This window comes from Verruconis gallopava (assembly GCF_000836295.1).
Source record: "Verruconis gallopava strain CBS 43764 unplaced genomic scaffold supercont1.39, whole genome shotgun sequence".
Taxonomy (NCBI): Eukaryota; Fungi; Ascomycota; class Dothideomycetes; order Venturiales; family Sympoventuriaceae; genus Verruconis; species Verruconis gallopava.
In genome coordinates, this window is record NW_015622175.1 from 83,386 (window position 1) to 110,277 (window position 26,892).

The following is a 26,892-nucleotide window of genomic DNA, read 5'->3' on the forward strand; positions in this document are numbered from 1 at the left end:
ACCTGTCCGAGGCTTCAGCCTTGTTGACCCTGCCAAACTGGTGAGGCTGGCCTGTGCGCGCTCTGCTATTTCCTGTTTCAGAAAAAGATATAGAGATCCCACGTCGCGCAGCATTTTGCGCCTCAACCACAAGCATCGATGATGGCATCAACTCGAGTCCCGTTATATATTCTCCGGGCTCCTCCACAATTGCGTCCTCTCCTATTCAGCCGCTACGCTTCCCACTCGACCGCAAGCGCCATCGCTGAACATGTCCCTCGAATAGCACAGCCTTCGTTATGGAGGTCATTGATACCGCGCTTCATGCGCCGTGACGCTGGAATGGCCTCCAAAGAACCCAAGAGCCAAGGCTTCTGGTCACGATTTCTCGCAAATCCTGCAAGTGGCGTAATTATTCTGGCTATGCTTACAGGCAACGCCGCTATACACATTATTCGCATCAAACGAGACATGAACTTGTATTCGCGTCAGGCAGATCAAAAAATTGAACTACTTCGCGAAGTAATAAATCGTGTACAGAGAGGGGAGGATGTGAATGTAGAGAAACTGCTTGGGACGGGGGATCCGAAGATGGAGGAAGAATGGTTCGATGGTACGTCGATGGCAAACGGATCAGACATCTCGTGCTACGTGAAATTCAGTGACAGAGGACAAGCTGATTGGGATGTGCCCCCTGTAGTAATTCGCGAGATCGAAAAAGAGGAGAAAATGATGACGAGGAACGAAAGACAGCGTTTGCGGAGACAGGCGAGAAAGGAGGAAGAAAAAAAGGAGGAAGCGGAAGTGAATGAAAGAGAAGCCAAGGACGACGACAATGCGCAAGTTAAGAAGCGGCCTGAATTTCTCTGAATCATCAATGAACCGCACCCGTTCCCGTCACTTCCTTAGTATTCGAGCAGACATAACTCTACCGCCCCCAGTGTCTTCGCACGCAAGGCCGCTTCTTCGTTTCCACACCTGGACTAAAAGTGCTCAAATCTTGCTGATATGGTTTGTGCTGGACAAAACGACGAGCAAAATTGCTGCTGCATGCGCTTCGCTCAGAGTTTGGGTCCCTTGGCGACGTCCAGACACCCTTTTCCAGCGACCAACCGACATCATTTCAATATTCTCCATCTGAAAGCATCTTATGGTATGTCGCATATCATAATTTTAAAATCTTTGCAATTGACTCAAATGGAGATTCTGCTCCAAACTCCAGTGTCTTGTTGGCATGTGGTTTCCCAAAGCAATCGACCATTTTTGTCTTGCTGATTCTCAGCCCAGACAAATGAACGCAACAGCTTTTTGACATCATCCCAATGCGACAAATGCAGTTTCAACGCCATCTCCACAACAGAATGAGACAACCATGCTTTTTCTTTTGCATCATGTACTATGGAATCTGCAAGAAAAAGAAGCCACAATCGCAATGCCCTCATTGAATTGGTAGCAAAACTTCCGCCCTTTATGCATGACACGAACTGCTCTTTCAAACGGTAACTTACGGGTGAGAGCTGGAACTCATTTTGAATGATCCCTGCGTAGATTAAAATACCGATCGCGACGGCAGTACAATGACTCATCTCATTTGATTGGGAACGAGTGGTCATGCGGCCGAGAAGGCTGTATTGTATACATCGCAATCGCTCACGAAGATGCATAGGAAAGGTCTCTGAAGGTAAAGGTCGAATGATGTTGACATCCTCATCGACTCTCTGCGCTTGTAGAAGCACATTGATAAGCTCTGCATCAAATTCATACTCTTCATGGACATCTTGGAAACCGGAGACAAGGTTTTTCGACACTTGGCAGTGTTCATGTAAAGCTAGAGACACGTACGGTTGAGAAAAATCATGTAGGGAGCCGCAAATATCCGCTCTATCTTGATGTCAGTTGAGATTGCGAAAGGAAGCAGATTGACGCAACTTGCCGACAAACTTTGTCAAAAAGGACTGGCTCTCGCTCGAAAGTCAGTGGTTGTGCTCGTAACACCATCATTTTGCGTAAGCCCTCCATGTGGATACGCCAAATTGACTGATGGCCGCCCCACTGCTGTTAAGAATCAGCGCTTGTTTCTGGTACGTTAATCTCGCCATACTTCTAATAGTGCCAGGCCAGCTACAGCAGCAATGGTTGTATCGTTAGGTCTTTGCGATGATTCAAGTCTTCCATTAAGAGCACGGATCGTTTGTGTCAAATGACTTATGGTGAATTGATTGACCCCAGCGGCTTTGATTCTGTTTAAAAATTGCTCACAAGATAATAAAATAGCGCTTAGCAGGATTGGATCTGCCAAGGCCATGGGGATCCAGACCTTTTGGGTGGGATTGAAGCCCCAACGCGCTTCTAGCGAGTACAAATAGCTTGACGCAATGTAGACGTCTACACAAAAAAAAAATCAGTCGAGTTGAATAAAATCAGTCTCCTGCCACTAATGCTTGAGAGACGCTAGGCTTATGAGGCATTGCTGGATTTACTGACACTGGTAAAACAGATCGTGCATGTATGGTTGCATTTTCAAAGGAAAGCAGTCGAAGGGTTCCCAAGACAGCAATCTGGGCAAGCTCGACGGAAAAACAGCATTTTCAGCGTTTGTCTGTGTAGAGGACCGACAACCGCTATCGTTTCCAATAAGGCATCCGACTTTTCTGTGCTGGTAATAACGCATGACGTGAGTTCGTATGAACCTCCGCTTTGCAGGGTTGGTAGGCTTGAACGTGTCTGAACAATCAACAAAAGCGTAACTAGGTGCTGCAAGAGCCTGCGCCGCCTGAAAGGAAGCATTTGGTGGATTTTTTCGCGGTCGACCTCTCCTTTTCGATCCGGGCCACAGGACGTCACCGTCTCTAAACAAGCAATCGACGGGGTCGTCAAGCTTCGCGCCGGAGACTGGTTGGCTACGGAAAAAGATAAACCGTGAAGACTCCGTTGCCATCTGTCTATCTGCACTCGTATTGGACTAAGCGCAACCTCTAGACATCTTAACAGGGTCACGGTGAATCGAACAGTGTACTACTATTTATGCAGTCGTTGGTATGCGAAGACCTTCGAAACCACTCGGCATAACGTCAGCGCATTCCCGCTAAGTTCAGCGCGGAAGGCGAAGAGCCAATGAGAGGCGCCACAATTTCTCGCTTATTTAACCAAACGCGGATATTTTTTGAACCCGTTTACCCTTTGAAGTAACTACCTCAAGGCTTCCAGCCTTTGAATCCGTGTCGGACCATTCCTGTGCCATAGCAGCTACTTGCCGGACAGAACTATTCGGAACAATTGTTGTTGTGGATTGTTAAGGCCATGTATATAAAGAGAGTTCCAATGCTCCCGAAAGTCGATCCAAACTCCGAAGCGCTGAGGCTTCTCAATATCGTACTTCTTCTACATTCGATACATTACAAAACTCCAGCAACATGGCAACGAACGCTAACCTCGCCTTGCCCTCTGATCATTTCATCAAAATCCATCAGTTCACTGATACTACCCACCGTGATATTTATCCTTCTATAGATCCTTCATCGCCAAAGTTGTCACAAAGAGGAAAAAAGATAGTAGTCATCGGCGCAGGACGAGGTATTGGCAAGGTTAAGCATACCGGCTGCATTGGCTATTATTCCTGTTGCTAATTTGATCCATAACTAGGCAATCGCTCAAGCTTTCGTGAAAGCAGATGTCTCCCGCATGCTCCTGGTCGGGAGAGACGTGAACAGCTTGCAAGTCACGGCAGCGGAACTTAAGAAGATGAATCCAAGTGTCGACGTAACTGAGCTAGCGGCTGAAATCACGTCTGAAGACAGTGTTGATCGCTTGGAAGAAGTCCTTAGATCTTGCTTTGGCACCCCTGATATATTGGTTAACGCCGCAGGGTCGTGGTTATCGATTGAGCCCCTTGGCAATAGCATTCCACAACACTGGTGGAAAGATTTTGTAAGCTGTTTCGAAATGTCTATATCCAGTGGTTCAAGTTTGCTAAGAGCTCTCCGGCCTATCAGGAAGTCAATCTGAAGGGAGGTTATCTAGTTATACGAGCCGTGCTTAGGGTGGTGGGGCAACACCGAGATGTGACCATCATTAATGTAAATACGTGGGGCATGTTGACGACCGGACAAGTTGCTCCAAGCTATGCAATCAGCAAGTTATCCATGCATAGGTTGCTGGAGACAATACCATCGGCTTATCCCAGGGCTCACTGCATGAGCTACCATCCAGGCATGGTCAAAACTGACTTAGCCTATGCTCATCCAGAAGTCCTCCCATTTTGTGAAGATACTGGTAAGCTAGACAACTTGTTTCCTAAATAGGTGCATTTTGAGTGCCTCTCAAGCTAACTTTGAATTTTCCAACGCCGTAGTCGAACTAGCTGCGGCCACTGCAGTATATCTAGCATCGCCGCAGGCTCAGTTCTTGAGTGGTCGCTACATGTCCGCTAATTGGGACGTGGATGAACTAGAATCCAAACGCCACGAAATTATTGAGAAGGATCTGTTGAGAATGGACCTGAGAGGAAACTTTGGATGCCCGGCTCCTGCTCCATTCTACACCGTGACGATGTATCCTGTGAAGGACGGCGAAGAGTTTGACATGGAACGTATGATCAACAAACACATGCCGTTGGCCATGGATCGTTGGAACGAATATGGCTTGCTCGGCTACCAAGTCATACAGTTTGGCGCCTTTGGTGACAAGAAGCAACCATACTATGGGCAGCTGCTAATGAAATGGAGGGATGCTGAATGTCCTAACATTGCATTGAACTCCGAAGGAGCAAAAGAGATGTAAGTGTTTCTGCCACTGCAAGGATTCTTGGATAAGATTTCTATCCTTGCTTTTACTTTTACTGATCTCGAAACAGTGATGAGGAGATTAAAAGCTGGGTTCCCATTTTCGGTGTCTCCATGACCGGAAAAATTGTAGGGACCAAATAGCAATAGAAATGTCCTGATCTGATACGAGTTTCTTTGCAAGGAAAAAGGATATACCCATTATAAACCCTAGGGGTTTCCTTGGGATTTAGGGGGGGGGATTGATGACCTCATCTACTCACCTTCTCAGACGCACGGAATTAAAAAAAAAATCACAAAAACAGTATAAAATACGATTCGGACAGAGATTTACCTAGGGCTGAATTCGATGAAATCACGTTCACTATACCGAAGTAGGCTTCGAATTTGCAAAAAGTTCTTTGACTCCAGATTCCAAAACCAGCTACGCTCTTATGTTGATCCACTCTCTCGTTAACGTCGCCCTTTCCAGCAAGTCTTGCCATTGACATAAGCTGGTATCTCCGTCAAGGGGGAAAATTGGAAACTTGCTGACCACAAACCCTTCTAGCAGGGGTGTAGCAGTAACATATACTTCAACTGCATGTGTGTTGGCCTGGGAGACTATTCATAATAAAAAGAATTGAATCTTGACTATTTTCTCTCGGTTCGGCATGGGAAACTAGAATGCTTTAAAGACATGGTATCTCCCAAAAAGCACGTACATACACACATACATACACACACACGTGTATATACATGCCTTGCTCGATCAAAAAAAAATGATCCGGGAAATGATTCTTGAGCTCATGGATTGCTAGACATGAATCTGCTCCATTATTTTCATTCCTGTGCTAGCTAATTCACCAAACAAGGCACGATGAGTCGTCCCACAGAGCATCCTCTTGTCGCTAGTGCGTGTTGAAAGTTTTGTTCATGCAATCGAATTACGTTGACGAATTGAATATGTATCATACTTCAAACGCTCGTAGTGTTGTCTATCAAAGCAAAAGCCTCACTTATTTTTTTTGGCGCAACCTTAGCAGAATTGTTTGCGTCGGTAACTCTTGCATTTAAGGGTAAGACGATAATTTAGACCCTGAAACGCACGGCTCCGTTGTTCTAGTCGGTAAATTAGCTTGCGATGATGATCAGGATCGTGAAGCTGTTGCGAAATGCTGCGGTCACGATCACCCTGGGGAATGAAATGGTGCCTTATCAGCACTAAGCTCTCTCGAATGCAGATCGTTTCGAAGTGCGATTTAAATAGGAATGATTGCTTCGGATGAGCGGCACAGGGAAAGCTAATGTCCCCTATAAAAGGATCAACTGAGAAGGATCCTTGTTTGCTGACATCAGAAATTGGCCGCTGCCTGAACTGTGTAAGGAGGCTCTCGAGAATGGCTCACTGATAGAACCGCAGATTTTCATTGGGCTCAGTATAAAAGACGAGGTTCCACATTACCGAAGACTACGTGAGAGGATCTTAACCAACGCCAAAGCAATCCGTGTGATGGCCACGTCGAACTTAATCAAGTACAGGGTCGAGCACTTCCGCAAGGAGGGGGTTTCAGCAGAGGATTTCGAGAAGTTCTTCACGGAGGTGCACCTAGCTGCAGCACTACCGTTAATGAGGAAGTACGGGTTCGTCAAATACGCCGTGGTATGTAGACATCGCTGGAGTGCTCCTGTAAGAGGCTCGACAACCTGACGCGACCCGTTAAAGGAGAGGCGGAATCCCGAGCTTGCCGCAGCCTTTGAACCAATGCTGCACTCTGTGCACCCAACGTGGAACGTCAGCGAGGCCGACATCGTTATTCAATACTGGTTCCCAAGCATGGAGTGCTTGAAGAAGTTGGTTGCGGATCCTGATTGGGACGGCAAAGCGGTCAAAGGTCAGGAGGACTGGATTCAGATCGAAAAGGGGACGGTGAGCCTCTGCCATGAGACAACCTACATCGACGAGGGCGAGATCCTCCAAATTCTAAGCAACAAAAATAGTTCATAGTCTGAGGAGTCTCTCATTGATCATGGAGAGGATGGTGCCATCCAATCGTATTGGTCACTCTCCGGCATCGGCAGGTCGCGTTTGCTGGCCTGCGTTCTGTTATGCGGTGATGCTCTACATCCGGTGACTAGATTCTGCAATAGTCATAATATAGGCGAAAACTAGGCAGCAATAGTCAAAATGGGGCTACCGGGGCTTCATATTCGAGTGTCTCCCACTTCTCTGTGTGGATACAATTGCCAGTTACTATCAATCATTATGCCGCCATGTCCTAATCGAACGCACAGATGACAAAAGCGACTGATCCATCGCTTCTACATCGTGCTTTTGTGCATCACATAACGTCCACACCTATTCACAAATACGTGGAAAGATTCCTGGACCGGCGCATCCTGTTCAAACAAGACACCTATGTGATCGCCGCCGGATCTTTAGTCTGCAGTCCACGGCTCAAAACTCTATTCAGGCTAAGCCGTCTCTCTTAGGCAGCAGCGTCTATAAACTTCTGTCCCTGTCCTTGTGCAATGTGAAGAACCGAGCATGTTCGCCTCGCTCCGCAATGGCCAGCCGTTGTCTTCATTCTGAGCTTCGCTTAGAAAGTTCGCCCCATGTTTTCAACACGAACTACAAACGGGCGGACGAGGCTCGTAGAATAGCTGCAACGCAGACTTCTGGCCGCGCTCCGCAAAACTTGGACGAGTTTTACGTCGCGGCATCGACATTTCCGGCCCCGCTGATTCTACCAGAAGACGAGCTGGCCTTGGATGGCAAGTATCCTGCTCAGAGCGTGAGATCATGGGTCCGAGGGGAGTACCGGAATGAGGTTACGGCTAAGCGCAACACGATCTACGTCGTGGCGCCGCCTGCAATATCTGATGAGGTCGAGTGCATGAGGGCTTGGAGCAGACCCGACATTCCAAGCACTGCTACCGCATCGCGCTCCAAGAAAAGCAAAAAAGATCGTAAACCGGTCCCGCTTGCTCACCCTCGGATCGACGATGTTAGAGATTACTTTACAGCGTTTTTCTATGGGATGTCCGTGCGGGAGATGGATCAACCGTGGCGCTTTACAAATTGGGAGACCAGCGATCGGCCACAAAGAAAGGATCAGCGCGAAGCTGTAGCCCTAGAAACTCAAAATTCCGTGGTCCGCGTTCGCACGCGAGCCTCTCTCGATGGCTGTTTCACGCGACAGTTGAACTTATCCGACCTTTTGGACGCGTGCATTGAGTCCGTGCCGGCAGACGCTTACGCTGTTTTGTTGCTGGTAGAGCACGACATGTACGAGGATGAGGACGATGATTTTTGCTGCGGTAGGGCATATGGTGGCAGTCGAGTTGCTGTGGTGTCCACCGCTCGATATCACCCGCTGCTGGACGATTGGCAAGGTGTCGAAAGAGACCACGCGTGGCCAGCATCTCACTGCTCTGCGTATGTGGTTGACTCGTGTAAAGACATCGACAGGAAGCAGTCGTGTGCAAAACAGCCGGCGATCGCTCAAACCTCCACACCTAACCCTTCTGCATTGCAGGAAGCTGTCTCAGCATACTCCGCACTGCCTTCCCTTCTCTACGCTCCTTCACGAACTGCCCTTGAGGGTCTGTGGCTAGGTCGGGTATGCAAAACTGCAGCTCACGAGGTGGGGCATTGTCTGAACATGGATCACTGTGTATACTACGCGTGTTTGATGCAAGGTACGGCGAACATTTGCGAGGATGCTCGACAACCTCCATATTTGTGTCCTGTTGATCTTGCCAAATATCAGCTGGCCTCCGGAGCAGATATACTAGCGCGTTACCAGGCGTTACTGGCGTTTTGTCATGACCGGTCTGACATGCATTGGGCTGCTGCATTCGCGGCGTGGCTGAGGGTACGAGTCACGGAGCTACTGCGATAATCCGGCTATTCTAGTGTTCAGGCTGCTCACTTGCCAGTCTGATTCATGTACGCGAGCAAACCAAGTCTCATGTGCAATGATAACCAGGCACTGGGGCACATTCTTCTTCTGCAGTAGCCTTTGTGAAATTGCGTACCCGAACGACCATGGTAGCTGTTACGGAAATACCGAGCCGATGCCCTCGGAGGTTGAGCTAAAGTGAGGAAAATACACATGCATCCTTCGCACCTGTTTCGATCCTTCCACTGGGCAGGTGACTGCATGCTTCTGCATTTTAGGCAGTTCGCGACCTGGGCTGGAGAGGCAATCTGCGCTGAGAACGGCGAGTCTAGCTCCGTTAAAATGCGTGTATCCTTGTACCTATGGGGCTGGAGGTGTAAAAATTTTCAGCTAGATTTGTACGATATGATCACGTATCAATCTGATATGCACCAAGCCGCATATGCCCTTGACATGCTAACGGCTGTCAATCATTGGTGGCCGGAGGTGGCTTCTCTGTTACAGACGCCTACCGCTGCCCGAAGAGAATGGTACATCTCTTGGCCTTTATCTTTTCGTTGTCGTGCTGCGTAGTAGTCTTGCAGAAGGGCCCGGAAAAGGCACAACGATGAGGCGGCTGGCATAGTCTGAGCCTCATCTCACTTGGAATCGTCAACTATTGTCTACTAACGTTGTCCGCGTCTCCTGATTTTGAGAAGACCCGCTGGTGGCGCGAGGTAAAATGACTCGCGGTGCCCGTTGTAGCTTTGTGCACGACTTTTTTCTGAAATTGCATAAGTGCCCCGAGCATGTCCGGGGAGTTTGGAGACGGCTATGGAAAGGCTGAATTTCCCCGCATAGACGAGGATTCAATTGAAACAATGTTCGAGGCCTCTGGACTTTTTTTTTTTTCATTCCCAGCATAAAGGAACAGATCCCGGAACATCGGTCTGATAGTGCTCGGATAGCAGGTTGGCCAATGGAGATCGAATGCCCCACAGGTCAACGGCTAACCTGGCTCGTAAGCGACGTTTCACAAATCTGCATCTTTCAAGGCAAAGGATTCTTACATAACCGCCAGCAACCGGTCACTTGCAGCCGTATGAAACGGCTTTTTAACCAGATAGCCTGGACATTGCGGGCAACAAAACGGCCACGCCATCCGCTTTCGGCTACAGGACTTTCGACTTGGGGCGCTTCCTACGATGAACCATGAACAGAGTCAGGAACGCAGAATCGCTGGAGCTTTACAAGGTAGCGAGTCAACGACGAAGCCAGTGATTGGATCAGCTCGACCAGCCTGGCTTGAATGTGGATCTTCACCTGATGGACGATGTCGACTTTACCCGTTCAGATGGTCCCACGTTGGGTTCGATGTTGGCTGTTCTCCGGGGCCTAGGTCCCCGGATGAGCAGATCAACGCGTGCTCGCATTTGTTTTAACTGGCGTTATTCAAGGGTCCCAGAAACTGTCGATGGAGGGAGTTGGCTGCTTCGACGGTCCGACGAACCGCCCAGGAGATACACATTCATTTATACCACTTCAGGTCGCAGTTCCATCCCCACACAGCTTGGCCAAAGGCGCAATCAGCGGATGCTGTTTCCTCTAAAGGGGGAAGAGAAAAGAAAGAAAAAAAAATTAAGACAGTCCCGCTCCACTGGAAAATCTGGGGAAGACACGAATCTGCTCCATCCAGATCTGAGACAGCGCGATCAAGATGAAGTGCAGTCCACTCAACTTGATCCTGCTCTTCACGGGCTTCGTCTCGCTTGTCGATGCGCAGAACTCGACAGACATAGCTGCGTTACTACAGGAGCTTCAAAATAACCTACCGTCATGCGCTGTATGCTATTGAGCTCTGCCCCCGACCTTATCGTATCAACGGCGCGCGCTGACCGACCACAGTTCAACTGCATCGTACAGGAAGTGCCTAAGTCGACGTGTGCGCTGACGGACTTTGGCTGCATTTGCAACAATGTCGCCCTCAACGACGCCATCTTGGCGTGCCTGCAGCCTACTTGCACCGTCGTCGAGCAGCTCCAGACGCAGAAGTTTGTCAAGTCGACGTGCGGCGCTTCGGTGCGCAACATCACGCACCGAACCACATCCATCACCTGGTCTTTCTACTCGCTCGCCGTGCTGGCCGTGTTCCTGCGACTGCTCGGTCGCATGCCCTGGTTTGGAGGCGAGTACTCGTGGGACGACTACACCATTGTGCTGTGTCTAGTATGTTTGCGTACGCGCGCCAGCCGATCGTACGGGCGGCTAACAGACGATCTAGCTGGCCTTAACTCCTTGCTGTGTTATTGCGCAGCTTATGGTGAACAACGGCTTGGGCCGCGACATTTGGGAGCTTACGCAGCATGAAATCAACAATGTGTTGTTTGTGAGTTCAAAGATGCATGCAGGACGTGGCTCGCATGTGCTAATGGTTCACGTGCGCAGTACTTCTTCATTGAGGAATTTCTTTACACCTTCCTTGTTGTTTTCACCAAGATATCAATCTTGCTCCTCTACCTACGCATCTTCACTAGCAAACAGTTCAAATGGCAGTGCGGAATCTTGATCACCATCGTCGCTTGCTTCGGCATCTCGTGCATCGTGTCAACCGGTCTGTACTGTCGACCAATTGACTACGTGTGGTTGGGGTGGGACGGCCAGCATAAGGCGACGTGCGTTGACATCAATGCGCAAACCTACTCTCTGGCTGGCATAAACATGACGCTGGACATTATCATCTTCATCCTCCCCATACCGCAGCTGTGGGGCCTTCAGATGCACATTAAGAAGAAGATTGCCGTCGCATCCATGTTCGCGGTCGGTATCTTGTAAGCATTTGACTTCTTTTGACTTCGTGGTATGCGTTTCGCTGACAAAACCTTCCCAGCGTGACCGCTTGCAGCATCGTTCGTTTGGGAACCATTCTCAAATGGGGCAAGTCTGTAAATCCAACGTACGACTACACCAATCTTGCCATCTGGTCCCTCATCGAGATCACGACCGGTGTCATCTGCGCTTGCATGCCGGGCATGGCCAATCTCTTGCGACGAGCCGTGCCGAGGGTATTCGGCACGACAGTCAAGCACTCATATCCGAGCTCGGGAGACGGAAGCAACAACTCGTACGGCAAGTTCAGCAGCGGACAGACTCCACAAAAGATCGTTTCGAAGACGACCGTCTCGGTCTCGTATACCGGTCGGAACAAAGTGCCCGACAACAACAGTACGAAGAGCGACGAGCTGGAGCTGACACCTCCCACCGCATACAAGCAGCACGAGAACTACACGAGGTATTCGGAGGAGACAGGCAACGAGGACCGCAAGTATGGTTATACTGCGTGACCATATTAAGAACACATCTCTTTCGCTAGAAACAAAAAGAGATCACTTGTCGAAGACATCTGTTCATGATGAGAGTATTCTCGACGCCTTCCAGCGCTGTCACTGCATTTTTTGCATTCATCTTGAAAAAAGAAAAGCGAAAAAGAACTACAGATCACTTCCAGATGAAGATGTTACGATACCCCCTGCAGAATCCAGAGTTTGATTACGTCCCTCGAAACACACTGCCTTTTCTTTTTTTTTTTTCCCTCTTTTTTTTCATCCCTTTGATTTCTCTTTAGACCAAGTTGACATCTTGGCTTTCTGCCGTCGACATCGACTGAGCACTGTTCGCGTCGTGAAGTTCGCCTTTTTCCACCGGTGCCTAAATCTGCCAACCTTAAATGGACATCCCATACGTGGCATGTCGCGTGGTGGATTATTTAAGACGCACGCGTATGAGAACGGAGAGAGAATGTAAAGACGTTGAGAGAAGTAAACGGAGTCCTGTGCAACCGGACTGTTGGGGTCGACGATGGGGTTCCTGCTGTACCTGCTACCATGCGCGCGGAAACGAAAGCAAAGACCGGCGTCGCACATCGAGGCGCCGAAGCTTGGCCACGAACCGAGGGAGCTCTCTCCGCTGAGCGTTTTGCCGCCCGAAATCCGACAGGAGATCCTGCTCGACGTGTTGGGAGCCAACAACGTCGCCTTCGCCGTCTACAACAGCACGTGCCTCGCCAGATACGGACCGGTCTGGCCGCTGGACGGCTGGAGCGACGCGCAGAAACGGGACGCACGCAGGCAGGTGCTGAGGAAGCAGATGCGGGAGTGCGGATTCATGAGAGCACAGGTGCGAGACTGGGACCTCGTCGACGAGCTGTTCCCGGGCGACCTGGACGCCGTCTTGGATTTTTGCTGGGCGCGCCTGATCCGGGACGCGGTCGAGAAGGGAATGGTGGTGGTCTTGGACCGCAGCGAGCACTCGGCCCAATGCCATGCGAGATGCCAGTGCCGGCAACACCCACCAGGCACTTGTTCGGCGTGCAGGCCGTGGACACGCTCGAAGAGCTCATGGGAACCTCTCGAGTTGAAGCGATTGTGGCCGCTGGGCAAGACGCAGCGTTCTATAGGGAAGGTTTTGTACGCCTAGGAAACCATGTTTGTTACAAGTCGATGCTTGAAAATATGGATGGGAGAGATAAGCCAAAGGCCAAACAGCTGCAACATGACCGGCAACAAACCCCAGGCGCCCCACGAAACGATGTTCCCCCTTCTTTCAAACAGCAGTAGATTCGAGATCTGAATCAAGAGAATGAGATGCAGACAAGCCTTTTGGCCCTCAGGTTGCTGTGAACATTGAGAAAATGGTCGTTATCATTGCTCCTACGTCATGGCTTGTATGATTCCTGGAATTTTTCTGATATAACAGTGAGAACAAAGAGAGAAAATGTTACACGAATCAATCGCGCTCAAAAAGCCATCCTTTTGGCGGATGCTCTAGGTTTCTCGGTCTTCTATTTGGGCTCACACTAGTCGTGAGCTCAATGCCCCCAAAATCTTCCTGCTGTCCATCCCCACTGTCACCTTGTTCAAGATCGTTGCTTGGTTTTGTCTCGTCGCTCGATTTTCCATCAGGTGCGGAGTGGGAACCCGTTGTTACTGCTGCTGCTTCGTTTCGCTGCTGCTACCACATCGCGACGGGTTGAAGCCAGGGCAGATACGAAACCATTAGCCCCCACCAAAGAGGCTTTCCCACTATTTCTTCGTCCAGTTCGTTTTCCTCGAAATGCGGTCTTTTGTGCTTAACCACCTCAGCGGGCACTGTTCCTTCCTGAGGCTGAGTCGCTGGCGCGAGAATCTCGAGCAGGTCCTTACCACGAGGCATCGTGAGAACGCGTTTCGGCATGCTGGGCGTGTGTCCCAAGCTCGGCGAGTGGTCGACGGAGCGCCAATCCTCAAAGAATAGATACAGGACTCGGATCAGACCGCAAATGCCGATCGCAAACGGGATCAGCTGCGAAGGGAAGAAGATACGTCCGTTTTCTCCCAGAACGGACTGGATATGGTTGTACATGAGCGTGTATTCGCAGCTGACGATTGTGAATATGACCCAGAAAAGGTTGAACGTCGATGAGACCCAGAAGCTCATCTTCAGCCTTGTGACAAAGACGCGTTAGCGGAGCGCCAAAGCCAAGATGAGAGAAAAGGGAAAGTAGAAACTTTGCACAGGAAGAGGCGGGCTTTGCTTACTGGCCGTATGTTAAGCCGGTCGCGTATCGGAGACGGGAGCTGGTGCGGAAGAAGTGGTGTCGGAGGAGAAAGCGCATCTTGAAGAGCCGCATGAGCGGGCCAAGAACGCTGGCGAGCACCATGACACCGTAATAGCCCATGCAGGCGACGAACAGCACCAAGGAGGCAATTCGGATGCCTGAATTCACCTGAGAAGAGTTGTAAGCGCAGTTTCTGCCGCCTTCGGCGCCACCCAGCCGGCAGGTCTGGTCTGTCCGCGATTTGCACGACACAGGAGACATGTTTACGACTTACGCGCACTTTGGCGAAGACGGTGCCGAGGCTGAGATGCATGAGCATCAGGCCATCGATCCTGCTGACCAGGTTGGTGATGGTGCAGCGGACGATGGCGATGACGAGCGCGAAGAGGAAGATGGCGTTTGTGTCGAGCGCTCCGGAGATCTCATCCTGCACTGCGACGTTCGCGATCCAGCTCGTCATCCACGCTGCGAAGACGCCCATCCGCACCCCAAGTCCGTAGTAGTCTGACGTGCGATCGATCTCGCATGCAATCGTGCCGGGCGCATCCCCTTCTACTTCCCACGTCAGGCCTTGCCCTGGTGCGTCTTGGGTTTGTGCCGGCCTGGGAGCGGCGACTGGAGTGCTGGACGCAAGGCTGGCGAGCAACATGAGCAGACAAAGCAGAGCTGGTAAGCTTTTGGATGCCATCTTATGTTCTCGTAACGCCGTCACAACTTGACAGTGCATAAGAGGCAATCATTTTTTTAACATCACCTGTCTCCGTCGAAATATAAAAGCTCGGGGTCCAGGAGCTGAAGTGGACAAGAAAATTCGCGGTGAGCGTGGGAAGCCGACAAAGGCCATGTCCGTGTATGATATCGTTGAAAGATAGCCCCAAAAATTTTTGTCGCGCGTACTCGCGTCATAGAGCTACTGCCTCGATGATCTACTTTCTTACCTACCATCAAGTCTGGTCCGCGAACGAGAGTCCTTGCAACGGCCGTCGATCGCCAAAGCTCGAAACGCAGCTTCTGCAAGGACTCTGATATCGTCACCAAACCTCGTCCGTACTCTCCGGATGTGCCCAGTTCCTGGCACGACGTACGGCAGGTATAACGATGACCACAGTGCATATCCCAGGCTTTACAAACGCTCGCTCAACTAGACACTCAAGTAGCTGACCTCAAAAGCGGCCCCGGTAGGTGAAAAAAGCCAAGCACTTGCTGAATCGCCTTCACATCCCAAAGGTTGTCAGGACGCGACGAGGTCGTCTGTGAATCCCAGAGCGCTTGCTCTGACTGACGTCAGCGCCTTGTTGCGAGATCGTCCCTGCTGCGAAGTGGAAAGATGAAGTAACCAGGACTTGGGATTGCGGATAGGAAACGGTGTGACGAAGCAGGGCCTTTGCAAAGCCCATTGGGCAAATCAAGTCTGTCTGAAATGTCGCAGATTGAAGGCGAATTCAGCAGACACTATGTGTCAAATGTCCTGCGACGGATATCGCCTCTTGAGTGCCTTCGGTAAGTTATTGGATGTTCGCTGAACGCTTCGCCCCCACCTCTTTGCCGCTGGTGGAGGATCAGCATGAAATACAAGAGTCTGAGATCTTCACAGTTCAATGCATATGCACAGTAAGCAGGCTACAAATGCCCTACGTATTCTCCAACGAGTATCAACAAACCTCGTCTGCTATTCATCATTATCGGAATCAGAACGCAGATTTCGTTGGATGCATTTCTCACCGAAATAGTAACACACGTTCCTGTTTAGCCTGTGTCGAAGACATTGGCTCATTGTTGAGGATGAGTGTCTCGGGCTGGGGTGGGCATGTATCGCCGTGTCCAAGCCAGCCCACGGATATTGAGAAAGCGCTGATCAGGACATAAAGAGGTCCAGGTGTCTCTGTCTTTTTTTTTCCATTTGGCAACTCGGTCCTCCGTATGGTTGATATGTACATGAATATCTCCCATTTCCGGAAAAGCTGCTTCTCACTTGCCGCGAGAAAGCCGTTCCCCCCAGATTACTCAAGAGCTTACTTGCTTCCTTCCTCTCTCCCTGACTATGCATTGAAAAAAAAAACCATCCGTCCATCTCAGATCCTAGGTACAAAAAAAACAGAAAACGCCAAGGAGTGATTTGCTTTCCCACCATACAATGCAGTAAAAGCTGTAAGCTGGCAGCAGCTTCCTGACTCCGCTCTAAAGAGACAAAAATGAGTCCAATTGCACATAAATGCAAGCGTGCGGACGCAGATGGTTACATGACGGGGACATCAAAACTTTCTGACCGTAAATAGGCTGATGTACGAGGAAAGAAAAGCTGTACATGTTTCTTTTATTCTCCAAGTTCTTTCTTTCCACTCTAGTATCCAACACCCCTCTGCCATGGGTTGGGTGACGCGTTATTTTGCGCCCGGAATTGCTGCCCCGCTGGTCCGAAAGACCGGTTGCTCAGCGGTCGGTCATTGCTGTACGGACCCGACGCGGATCCTCTCAGCATAGGAGCACTTGGCGGAGCAACGGGACTATGCGGTGGGTTGCCGTAGTAGTCAGCTGCAGCACCGCCGTCGTGCTTGGGAATATTCGTTTGTGATGGTGTGTTCGAGTTGACGAATGTGCCCTCCGTAGAAGAGCCCTCGACGTCATCGTCGAGGTCCATGCGCTTACGCTCGGCGCCAAAACCGTGCGTGCCGTCGCCGCGTGCAGTGGCTCCCAAGGCGTCAAGCTCCGTGGTGCCCAGGTTGGTTTGCGACTTGATGAAAGAGCCGCGGTCGTCGCGCATGGGCTGATAGCGGGTGTCTGGATTTTTGGAGACAAGGGCCCATACGGACGCCCAGATGACCATCAAGAGGATAACAATGGCGAAAACACAGTTGACAACGAAGAAAAGGACGCCCATGACACCGATAGCGAGGGCCTAATGTTTTCTTTCATGTTAGTATCTTTCTTTTCGCTTTTGTTTTGATAGCAGGTCATCATGTAGAATGTCCAAGTAAAGGGGGAGACGGGTTCTACACGGAATCGACGTACCGGAAGGTTGAAAACCTGGCTAAAGAACAGCAGAAGCAGAGCATTGAAGAAGTTGATTGCGGCAATTGAAATGTTGAATGCGTTCGTCTTCTTGTCCATGTACGGCCTCATAACAGACACGGCAATCAGGAGGGCAATGTCGAGGATCAAGATACCTACAGCCTGCGCAACGGCGCTGGACTGACCGAACGCGACGAACATGCCCTTGATCAAGATGTAGCCCAGAACGACGATGATGAAGTAGTACATGGTGGCCTTGAACTGCACGTACAAGAAACCCCACTTGTTCAGGGCCTTCGGGTCCGAATACAGGATGTACGCCGGGTTCTTGTGCATCTTGATAGAGCGCTGTGCGATGCGCCATACCTTGACGGCGGCCCAGCCGAGGATGACAAGCATGGTGATGATTGTGCAGATGGCAAGAACGACCTCGGCGGCCGAGTCACGCTTGGTTAGTTCCCAGAAGCAGAGCACGACCATCTGAGGGAAGCCAATGAGCACGACGCGATACAGGATACCCTTGAGAACTAGCTTCCAGCCGTTGCGGAAGTCGGTAAACTTGTCGGGCTTCATCTTTCCAGCCCTGACGAGGCCCTCGCAAATGTACTTGAAGGCAACGACACCGATGATAACGAAAATGACAAAGATGACGAAGAAGACATAACCAGTGAAGAAGATGTTGGTGATTTCGATCCTGGCCACGAAACCCACGCGTTCGATGCCACGCACCGTCACAACTTGCAGGTTCTCCGAGTTGGTTAACTGGGCGTTTGTCCGCTTGGCGAGCCAGTTGAAACTGCGCTTGCCTATGTGGTAAGCGGCGGTTAAGGCGGTCTCGAGAGACCGCTTCTTCTTCTCCACGGAGACAGACGTGGTGCCCAGCGTCGATAGGTACGTTGAGGGAGTGCCGCCGGTAGCGCGCTGGTACCACGTGGCCATGGTCTGCAGGAAGCCAACGCGGATAATACCCATGCTCCACTGGAAATTCTGGGTCCAGGCACGGGCGATAGGAGGCATCTCGACGGCAGTCATGCCGATGAAGGCCTGGGCTTGGAAGTAGGAGAACAGCGACATTGCATTGGACGCAACGTGGGCTGCCGTGTTGGAATGACCCAGGCCCGACACGACGGCAGAAATTACGAGGCCGAGGCCGGCGATGATGGCGACAGTCCAAGCGACGCCCTTCTGGTAGACGGTCTTGCCGTTGCTCAACTCAGCCTCAACGCAGGCAAGGGCGTTGCCGCTGGTGTCGTTGATCCAGACCTGGACCTTGCCATCGAGATCGGGGATGTAGTAGACGGCGTTCGGGATCTTGTTGACCGTGTCCTGTGGAATCTCGGCGTTACTGGTGAGAGTGATGGGGGCAGCATTCATAGGACAGAGGCCCTTGAAAGTCGAATCAGAGCACGGATCGATCGTGTTGTGGTAGATCTCGTAGCCATATCCGAAAACCTCGAGCTGGAGAATGACGTTGGAAGAGATCTGGGAGATACCATTGATGTCGAACTGGAGTGAGCCATTGTCTGGGGTGAACACGACATGGAACAGCGTAGCGGAGAAGGACGAGTTCTTCATGCACGTCTGCAGCGAGTTGGACTCGAACATGCGAATGGCGGAGACGAGCGAAGGCAGGAGGAGGGCAAGCAGCGCCGCGAAGGGCGACACCACTAACGAGCGACGCATGGTAAGGGGTGTCTGTATGTACGACAGGACAGAGCGTCCTTGTGTTGTGCCGTGCGTGGAAGCGACGGCGAGGTCGCAGACGACGACTCCACGCGGTAGCTACCGTGGAGATCTGATCGTGGAAAAGAAGGTTCTCAAGCGTGGAACGCGGTGATGGAGGCAGGACCGTCTGGTCTTGTTGGTGGTGGTTGCGTGTTGCGGAGTTGGGAGTGGTGGACCGCCAAGTGCGTTCAGGAGACCACTGCCAAAGCTCCACGAGCCGGGAAGCGCCCAAACCAGCGACTGTAAGAAGGGTGTCTCGTTCGGGCGTCGTGACCGGCACGGCGATTGAAATTAGCGGAAGAGCTGCTGCAGAGGAGAGAGGAAGAGGACGGGCGAAAGAAAGCGAGAGAGAGAGAAAAGGCAAGCGAACGTAGGTGTGTAAGGGGTGGGGGGGTGGTTGGGAGGGACGGAGGTGGTGCGAAGTGTATGAGCGCAAGAGAAGTGAGAGGGTTCGGTGTTTTGGGGGGGCGAAGAGAAGGAAAGGTCGAGCGTGAGAGGTTCGGGCGGGATTCGTGGCCGGGATGAAGATCGGCCTTGTTTTTTTTGGGAGCGACGTCTGGGGGATGGCCAGCGCACTACCACGCTTGGAAGTCACGCAGCGGCGAAAGTTACGCAAGCAAGAACGAGCGAAGGCACGGCGGTGGGAGGGCGAGTAGTGCCGTTAGCGCGGTCGTGACTGCCTGCGTCCGCAGTGGGTAGGGGCGGGTGATGGGGTCCGGCGGTCCAGGTAGAAGGCGCGACTGGGGCTGCAGCAAGTGAGCAAGAGGCAGGAGGCAGGGAGCGAGCAGGGCGGGAAGGCAGTAGGGAGCCGGCACGCAGCAAGTGGGTGCTTGGTTAGGACGGGATGTCCACCAGCACTCGCCCTTGGCAAAGATCCCAAACCTCGACGCGACGCAACAAATCCCCACGGCCAGACCTCGTTGCGCTAGTCCCCGAACGTGTTCCCTCGAATGTCGCTGTCGTTTTTGTTTTTTTCTCCTTTTCGGTCTTAATCCTTTTTTTTTAACCATCGTTCTTTGTTCTTGGGCGTGACGACGGTGATTGTCTCTGTCTTGGCGTGTCTGCCTTTCTGCCTCCGAGACCTGCCGTCTCGACGATGAAACGGATGTTGTCGAACCCTGACCGATTCAATGAAACGGGGTTTCTCGTTGTGTTTCCTATGCGGACGAGGGGTGGCTAATGCGAAGGTGAAGCAGTGCAGGAGACAAAGAGCAAAAACGAATCGCGCAGACACTGACAAAAAGAAACACCAAGTTCATGTGCAAAGCGAGCGTGTGGGTGTGCACAGAGGCTGAAGATGGGGCGCTTGCTCTCAATCGACAATTGCGTCACAGCCGTATTCATTACAGTACCAACGTAGTCGAGCACTCCGTAGGCAGTACTCGGTTTGCGAGGCGGAGAAAACGACGGCACAGAACGAACAGGTCGACATCGCGCGTGCCTAAAACAAAGTGCGATCCGAGAATGCCAGCGCCTCGATGGTTTCTTCGTCCCAATTTCCTCTTTTCCTTCAGCCTTTCCGCGCCCAAGTGGATCAGCATCTGTTCTCGTCTGATGCCAATTCTTCTCGTGTCTGCCTCGCTAGGTCCAGCACAAGAAAAACCACACGCCTTCCCCACAACGGTGCAGCAATTTCGATCCGTGCCAGGAGCAGAGCAATTATAATATAATGATGAATACGAAAGGCCCAGCTGAGCGTAGGCTTGTAGGCTGTGCAGAGCGTCCACAGAAAACGGCTCTGGGTGGACAGGGGACGCGCACAAGGGGCATGGGGTAGCGTTGCCGTCGTGGCCAATCAACCAAGCAGACGACGGCCCGTTCTGGACGTGATGACACCCTCGCCCAATGACGGCGGTCATAACGCGGCCTTGCCAGTTATGTGCGAGGTTCCTTTGTCCGTCTCCGGCGTGTGTACTTGTAGGAGGTGCTCCTAGGCAATGGCTAAGACAGAAGACGGCGAGAATGGAACACGCTCGTATGGGCACTGTAGAGTTAGTACGGTGAGAGCAATACGTCGCTCCATACGTACCGGAGTATGTAAGTCAACAGAACCACTGTAGAACTGGTCGCGCTGAATACCGGGCAAATTGGGAACGTCGTCTCTGTGATCTGTTCGCACACTAGCTGCACAGCCTACTTCTTGTTCCAGCCACGCACAAATCCGGTAGGCGCTGGTAAAGGCACTCCCGCCGGCTTGGTTCTGTGCCCTCACGACCACTGTCGTTGCCGCTTACCACCGCTTACGGTGCTGCTGCTGCTGCTGCGGCTGCGGCTAATGCTGCTACAATTATTCCAATCTTGCTTGCCTCGCAAGGCTCGTCCGCTCTTGTTTCTCGCATCGCCGACACCCTCGACGTCGTTCTTGATGAGGAAAACGTGCCCCAACCAAGATTGTCACCACGCGAAGTTGGACTCTCCGTCCGATTTGGACTGCCAAAGCCCCTGCCAGCCAGCAGCGAAGAAGCGAGAGTGCGCGTCCGGAAACCGAGTCCCCTCCTCTGCCACAGCCCGTCCATCACCACGCCCGCGTTTCTACCGGTCCACTGTGAAATCCTTCCTCAGTCGTCCCCGTTGCCCTCCCTCGGCCCGGTGTCGAGCCAGCAAGATGCGTAGGGCGTGGCTCATGGAAACTTGACCTTCCGACAAACACAACGTGTGTCAGGTCGACAAGCCCGATGCCCAGCTCTTGAGACGGTCAAAACGAAAGCAGAAACGCAAATCTCGGCCCGCGAGAGGGTTTTTTTCCCTTCTATCTCCTTTTTTTTTGCGTCGTTGACACCGTCACTGGCGCGGCCGGAGCGATGGGACCGTCGGTGACTCTTTGCTCTGTTGCCCTTCGTCTCGTAATCATGGCCACTTTCATCACCGCCTTTGGCCCCATCGTCTCTCTCGTGTTTCGCTCGTCGTAGCCTTACCACTGGAGACGAAACCATGCCTGCGCCGGGAATGGCGCCGTGGGTGGGGAACGCAATTTCTGAGGCTGACACTCGCCAGCGCCCTGGTGTCCGCTGCCAAGGCTAGATCCGACGACCTCCGGACTCCTTTTTCGCATCTCCCTCTCGCTGTCTGGGCGCGAGTGTCTGCTCGCCCTTTTTCCTGCCTTGCCGTCGTGCGCTTCACCACGACTGCGTGACCAAAGAGGACAAACTAAGGAGGGCGTGTCGTCTGCAGCGTGGTCCAATCATGCAGCCTTACAATAGTGCGCGCATCTTCATGTTGCCCTCAGTCGTTTTGTGTCTCATGTCTGGCAAAGCGACGTGGCACGTGTCAATCGGTTGGTGCTTGCACTCCAGAAACTTCACATTGCGTACGTCACCTCTGACCACATGCCGCTAGGTGACGGCAGGAATCTTCACTTTGCATGATGCACAAAAACGGTGACAAGACAGGAAGACAGGAACAACACATGATGCATGGACTACCAAATGCGGATGCAGCCGCGAGAAGAGTCGATGAGGGAAGCTACCCATGGTGATGATCCTCGATCTGGCTGCCCGTTGCAACCGCTACCAATGCCCGTTTCAGTGCAAGATCGCCTTCTCCATCGTCATCGCCGATACTTTGTATCTGCTTGTCCATTGAATCCGGTGCCCTTGATTCATGAGCCCATCGCTATCGATATCATCCTCGTTATCATCGTCGCCTGTCGAGATTTGCCCATGTCGGCGTGCATCTAGATTCTGGGCTCGCGACGGCGCGGTCTTCGCGCCACCACATGTCGTTTTCATCAGCTCCACGACGGTGAAGCACCGTGCTGAACTGGTAGTCGAGTAGAAGTCGTTACATCACATCTTCGCCGTCATGCCTTTCCGCCCTGCGCGTTTGATCCGCAGGAGGATGCGCTCCACGCAGCCCAGCGCCTCGCTCGGCACGCCGTTGACCAGGTCGAGCCCTCTCGCGCTCCAGGCCCTTAACCAGCCGCTTCCCTCGTTGCCGGTCTTGAGCTTGTAGAAGCGTACCATCGTGCCGCACGCCACCGCCCCGTTGACGCTCTTCACGCGCGGCGCCATGTTGCGGCCCTGCGCGACCGACTCCTCGTGCTGGCGCAGCAGCGCGCCCAGCTGCGCGTGCAGGCACGTCTGCAGCGGCGTCGACGCGAGCACGTCCATCGTGCTGGCGCTGCCGTCTCGCGCGTGTCGCACCGCGGGATACTCGGCGAACACGGCCTCGCAGGCGGCGCACACGACCGTCAGGACCGGCGTCTGACTCGTGATTGTCCACGCGCCATACGCCGCATCCAAGCGCCCGCTGAGCTTCCACAGCTGCACGGTGACCGCGGTCCCGCTCGGTATCTCGTCCGCGTCCTCGCCCCCCTCCGAGCTGGTGGTGGCCGGGCCGCATGGGAAATCAGTCCCGGCCTGCTCGGCGTAGTTGCTCACCGTGATTTCGTAGTCCTCCTCTGCCGGGAAGAAGAGCCGCAGCACGTAGATCCTTTTACGATGGTCAGACAAGTCAGTCCCGAGCGCTTCACGTAGTCGTGACTCGGTGGCGGTCTGGAGGCGTCGAGGATGTGACGGAGTGGATGGGCGTTGACTTCCTTCTCTTCTCGCACCTGAGGCCAGATTTTGCCTCCGTCACAAAAACGACCAATGCTTGGGGGTTGGGGCGCGGGGCGGAAGGGGGATCTGGACTGCGACGGACATAAAAAAAAGAAAAGGCAGTGCAAAGGGACTGGATTTCCTACGGACGCAGACGGCGGAGAACTCACCAGATGTCGGCGGTATCCCTAGAGCAATGGCCCCGCGGACCACGTCGGCTGAATCTCAACAGGGCGTCAAGAACCTCGTCCTCGAAGCGAAGCGTGCCGTTGAGCTGGAACGTCGGCATCTTCGTCGTCGCAGGCTCAGGCTCGCACGCCGTGCGAACTCCAGATGGCGGCACCTGGCTTGCCTGCTCTGGCGCCGTGGACGAGGCCGGGCGCAGTGGCGCCCACTGCGTCGCCTCGGGATGCAGCAGCAGCTTCTCGTACGCCGCGAACTGCGCCGCGAACGTGGGATCGGTAGGTGTCAAATCTGGCGTCGGCAGCGCGTCTGTCCGGGATGCGTTCACGTTAGTCGGATCTCGCGATGCTGGAGGTGGCCCGGTGAGCTTACTCGCGCCAGCAGTCTTTTTCTTCCTGGACAAAGCCGCCGCTTTGAGCCTCTTGCGCCGGTCCTTGCAGGGAGAGTAGTCGCTGTCGCCGGAGTCGTCGCTCTTGGTGAAGCCGGCCATCGGTTGTCATGTGTGCGGGTGAGGAATGCGCAAGGCGTTGTGATCGTGCAAGGTTGCAGGCCTGCAGACGGCGCGCGAGCCAGCAGAAAAGCATCTTCGACGAGCTTGCGGACGCCTGAAGTCACGGGTTCGCCGTCTGCGCTCGAATGGTGCGTGTCAAGGCATTTGCGAATCGAAACGCCTTTGCGCGGTTACCCGCTGCCGCCGCGCCAAGACATATCGCATGTTGAAAGCTTGCGACCGGGAAGCAAAAAAAAGGATGATCATATAGGCAAACGCGGAACAACAAAACAAGTGGACTCGACGGCTTGCCGTTTTACAAATGTCTAGACTTTAAATCGTGCGCTGCTCTCAGAAGATGGTGTGCTACGAGACTACGTCTCCTAAGAACTGAGTTACTTCGTCAAAACGTCCTTGAGGAACAGGATGGAGTCCCAGCTACACTCTGATGCAGCGAGGCCTATGAACGATCCGCTTACTTCACATATCATCGCGGTGTCCCTTACGCCGACTCCAATACAGCCTGATGCGTTTCAACATGGCTGGTCTGCAAAGAAAGTGTGGAAACGAAAGATGGAAGGAACGCCAAGAAAAGACACGAAGTCAGCGAAACATGTCCACGTCCTTCACTTACTGCGTATACACATGTTCGAACTGTGCGACCACACGTTCTAGCATTGCGCCGTGCCGGATCAGACTCGGGCGGTTTGCGTTTTCGATTCTTGAAAGTCCGAACATGGGCGTTTACTGCTTTGACTATGTCTACCGAACGCGGCGCGTGATGCACGGCTTCTCGATGGGGTCTCTAGAAGGTACGTTTCTTGCAAAGCAAGTGCCGCTTTGGCGCTGGCGACCGTAACTCTCTGGCATGCGAAACGACGACGAGCCTCTAGGTCAGTGGACGTGTACGCAGTCGCTTGGGAGGGATAGAGGGACTAGAATGGAGTTTGTTTCTCGAGGTCGTCATTCGTCCTGGCTATCTGTCCGACGTGAAAAGTAAGACACAAATACCGTTATAAAATCGTGTCCTGGCATTCTCCATAGCTACCGTACGTCTTCTTCCACCACGTATCAACGCCCTCAGTGAACAAAAAAAAAAAAAAAAAAAAAAAAAGAAGATTAAGCGTCTGCTTTCCCTTTGCTCTTTCGTTGTCCGCCCCGCACCGGTGCCCTCTCCGTGCCTACCGTCACATCTCGACGTCGCCGTCTTCGCTTCCATCGTCCACGTTCGCCGACGGATCAAGTTGAATCTCCGCACGTAGGAGCCCAAGCGCGTCTCTTACCATCTGCCTCGCAGACTCTACCTCAGAAGCGTCCACGCCAGTTAATCCACGCAGGACAACGTCCTCGAGACGGTTGCAGCACCTCCTCTTGAACTGCCTCAAGATCTGCAGATGCCCACCCTCGACTAAGAACGCGGGGGTGAACAGGTCCAACGCCTGCAGCTTCGGCAAGGGCACGACGAGTCTTTCGAGACTCGGGACAGATCCGCGGTGCCCCGCGCCGCCGCGTCCCTCCTGACCGCCTCGAAGAACGAGCTTCTCCAGGTTCGGGGCCAGCCTCAGCAGCGAGTTGGGGAACCCGGTGGGAGAGCCTTGCTCGCCCGCGTCCGCAAGGTCTGCGAATCCAAACCGGTGGATAGGAGACCAGCACAGCTCCAGGACGGTTAACCTGTCCAGCACTCGTCCGAGACGCGCCGACTCTCTTAGCAGCGCGGCGTCGAGCGGCTCGCAGCCGTCAAGCGACGTGTCCGCGTAGACGGAGCTGATTGCGCCGTCCGCGCTCCGGCCGCCAACGGAAAGCTTCAGCACCTTCACGCCACTCGAAGCAAGGGCGCTGAAGATGACCGAAAGCGCCATGTTCGACATGCGCCCGCGCCCTCCGCTCGCTCCGCGCGGCGACCCGGTGACCCGGACGGTCAAAGAGCGCAGCGGCGAGCGAAGCCTCTCGAAGATGCGGTCCAGCATCGTCTCGATCTGTCTGAGCCGGTTGGCGTCGTACGGAGCCTCGCACGCGAAGTCTCTCGTCCGGCGCAGAAGCGGCATGGCCGTGCGGCTGACCGATGCGCAGAAGCGACCCTCCTCCTCCACGAGGACGATCAGGTCTTTGATCGCCGTGCCCAGGTGTGCCTGCATCTGCAACAGAGCCAGGTGCCGCATGCTCGGCCAGTTAAGCCTCACTGTGCGCGTGGTGAAGAACGCCTTGGTGAAGAACGGGAGGCTCTTCTGCTGGAGCGCCGAGCAGGCCTGCCGGAAGCGACCGAAGTCCAGAAGATCGAGATGCAGCACGATGCTCTCGACCAGCTCTACTGGAAGTGCCTCCAGTCTTGGCTCGACTGCAGCCGTTTTCGAGGGCCTCGGCCTTGTGTCGGAGGACCAGGCTGAAGACGCAGACGGCGCTTGCTTCGGCCTCGACATCATGAGCGATCGCAGCGCTGCCCCTCGCTCTTCGTGTGTGTTGAAGCGCCGGTTGATTTCATGTACTCGCGCCCTCAACTCTGCCATGCCGTCGTCTTCGCCAAGTTCCTCGATACGTTGATGCTTCATGGCGAGCGGCCTAGACTAGGCTGTTTTTAACAGGCACTTCTCAATACCGATAAGGTACAGGTATCTTACGTTCTCAACGATATCGTACGTTCAATCTCAATTTTTCCAACCCTAAATCAAAGTATTTTTGATCAGCTGTTCAAATGCGTTGACGCAGACTTGTGGGTGGGGTGTTTCATATCACA

At 53.0% G+C, this 26,892-nt stretch overlaps 10 protein-coding genes across 13 annotated transcripts; 5 read left to right on the forward strand and 5 right to left on the reverse strand.

Moving 5' to 3' along the window:
* Nucleotides 1-116: 116 nt before the first annotated feature.
* PV09_08295 lies at nucleotides 117-1,858 on the forward strand (the record flags this gene model as incomplete). Of its 4 annotated transcripts, XM_016362164.1 has the most annotated exons (4): nucleotides 117-592; nucleotides 680-1,132; nucleotides 1,183-1,211; nucleotides 1,267-1,858. In XM_016362164.1, the coding sequence occupies exons 1-2, from the start codon at nucleotides 139-141 to the stop codon at nucleotides 847-849; spliced, it is 624 nt and encodes a 207-aa protein (XP_016209981.1). In that variant the 5' UTR covers nucleotides 117-138. The 4 variants fall into 4 exon arrangements, with proteins under 4 accessions (XP_016209981.1, XP_016209980.1, XP_016209982.1 ...); XM_016362163.1 differs by having other exon boundaries at nucleotides 1,183-1,858; XM_016362165.1 differs by lacking the exon at nucleotides 1,183-1,211.
* On the reverse strand, nucleotides 835-2,995 carry PV09_08296 (uncharacterized protein). Its single transcript, XM_016362166.1, has 4 exons — nucleotides 2,464-2,995; nucleotides 2,081-2,364; nucleotides 1,913-2,034; nucleotides 835-1,860 (listed from the first exon to the last, which is right to left on the reverse strand). The coding sequence occupies exons 1-4, from the start codon at nucleotides 2,915-2,917 to the stop codon at nucleotides 1,173-1,175; spliced, it is 1,548 nt and encodes a 515-aa protein (XP_016209983.1). The 5' UTR covers nucleotides 2,918-2,995; the 3' UTR covers nucleotides 835-1,172.
* A 397-nt stretch (nucleotides 2,996-3,392) lies between these two features.
* On the forward strand, nucleotides 3,393-6,747 carry PV09_08297 (uncharacterized protein; the record flags this gene model as incomplete). Its single annotated transcript, XM_016362167.1, has 7 exons — nucleotides 3,393-3,563; nucleotides 3,622-3,906; nucleotides 3,972-4,251; nucleotides 4,331-4,754; nucleotides 4,832-4,889; nucleotides 6,163-6,402; nucleotides 6,466-6,747. The coding sequence occupies 7 exons, from the start codon at nucleotides 3,393-3,395 to the stop codon at nucleotides 6,745-6,747; spliced, it is 1,740 nt and encodes a 579-aa protein (XP_016209984.1).
* A 254-nt stretch (nucleotides 6,748-7,001) lies between these two features.
* Nucleotides 7,002-9,001, forward strand: PV09_08298 (uncharacterized protein). Its single transcript, XM_016362168.1, has one exon. The coding sequence runs from the start codon at nucleotides 7,307-7,309 to the stop codon at nucleotides 8,642-8,644; it is 1,338 nt and encodes a 445-aa protein (XP_016209985.1). The 5' UTR covers nucleotides 7,002-7,306; the 3' UTR covers nucleotides 8,645-9,001.
* Nucleotides 9,002-9,613: 612 nt separating this feature from the next.
* PV09_08299 (uncharacterized protein) lies at nucleotides 9,614-12,181 on the forward strand. The gene is made up of 5 exons (XM_016362169.1): nucleotides 9,614-10,466; nucleotides 10,529-10,849; nucleotides 10,905-11,009; nucleotides 11,069-11,451; nucleotides 11,511-12,181. Exons 1-5 carry the CDS (start codon nucleotides 10,341-10,343, stop codon nucleotides 11,962-11,964), a joined length of 1,389 nt encoding a protein of 462 aa, XP_016209986.1. The 5' UTR covers nucleotides 9,614-10,340; the 3' UTR covers nucleotides 11,965-12,181.
* A 323-nt stretch (nucleotides 12,182-12,504) lies between these two features.
* PV09_08300 (uncharacterized protein) lies at nucleotides 12,505-13,236 on the forward strand (the record flags this gene model as incomplete). Its single annotated transcript, XM_016362170.1, has 1 exon — nucleotides 12,505-13,236. One exon carries the CDS (start codon nucleotides 12,505-12,507, stop codon nucleotides 13,234-13,236), a length of 732 nt encoding a protein of 243 aa, XP_016209987.1.
* A 394-nt stretch (nucleotides 13,237-13,630) lies between these two features.
* PV09_08301 (uncharacterized protein) lies at nucleotides 13,631-14,904 on the reverse strand (the record flags this gene model as incomplete). The annotated part of the gene is made up of 3 exons (XM_016362171.1): nucleotides 13,631-14,102; nucleotides 14,197-14,441; nucleotides 14,491-14,904. 3 exons carry the CDS (start codon nucleotides 14,902-14,904, stop codon nucleotides 13,631-13,633), a joined length of 1,131 nt encoding a protein of 376 aa, XP_016209988.1.
* A 1,653-nt stretch (nucleotides 14,905-16,557) lies between these two features.
* Nucleotides 16,558-18,908, reverse strand: PV09_08302 (uncharacterized protein; the record flags this gene model as incomplete). Its single annotated transcript, XM_016362172.1, has 2 exons — nucleotides 16,558-17,112; nucleotides 17,226-18,908. The coding sequence occupies 2 exons, from the start codon at nucleotides 18,906-18,908 to the stop codon at nucleotides 16,558-16,560; spliced, it is 2,238 nt and encodes a 745-aa protein (XP_016209989.1).
* A 3,827-nt stretch (nucleotides 18,909-22,735) lies between these two features.
* PV09_08303 (uncharacterized protein) lies at nucleotides 22,736-24,161 on the reverse strand (the record flags this gene model as incomplete). Its single annotated transcript, XM_016362173.1, has 2 exons — nucleotides 22,736-23,381; nucleotides 23,659-24,161. 2 exons carry the CDS (start codon nucleotides 24,159-24,161, stop codon nucleotides 22,736-22,738), a joined length of 1,149 nt encoding a protein of 382 aa, XP_016209990.1.
* Nucleotides 24,162-25,256: 1,095 nt separating this feature from the next.
* Nucleotides 25,257-26,844, reverse strand: PV09_08304 (uncharacterized protein). Its single transcript, XM_016362174.1, has 2 exons — nucleotides 26,777-26,844; nucleotides 25,257-26,722 (listed from the first exon to the last, which is right to left on the reverse strand). Exon 2 carries the CDS (start codon nucleotides 26,705-26,707, stop codon nucleotides 25,349-25,351), a length of 1,359 nt encoding a protein of 452 aa, XP_016209991.1. The 5' UTR covers nucleotides 26,708-26,722; nucleotides 26,777-26,844; the 3' UTR covers nucleotides 25,257-25,348.
* Between the last annotated feature and the right edge of the window lie 48 nt (nucleotides 26,845-26,892).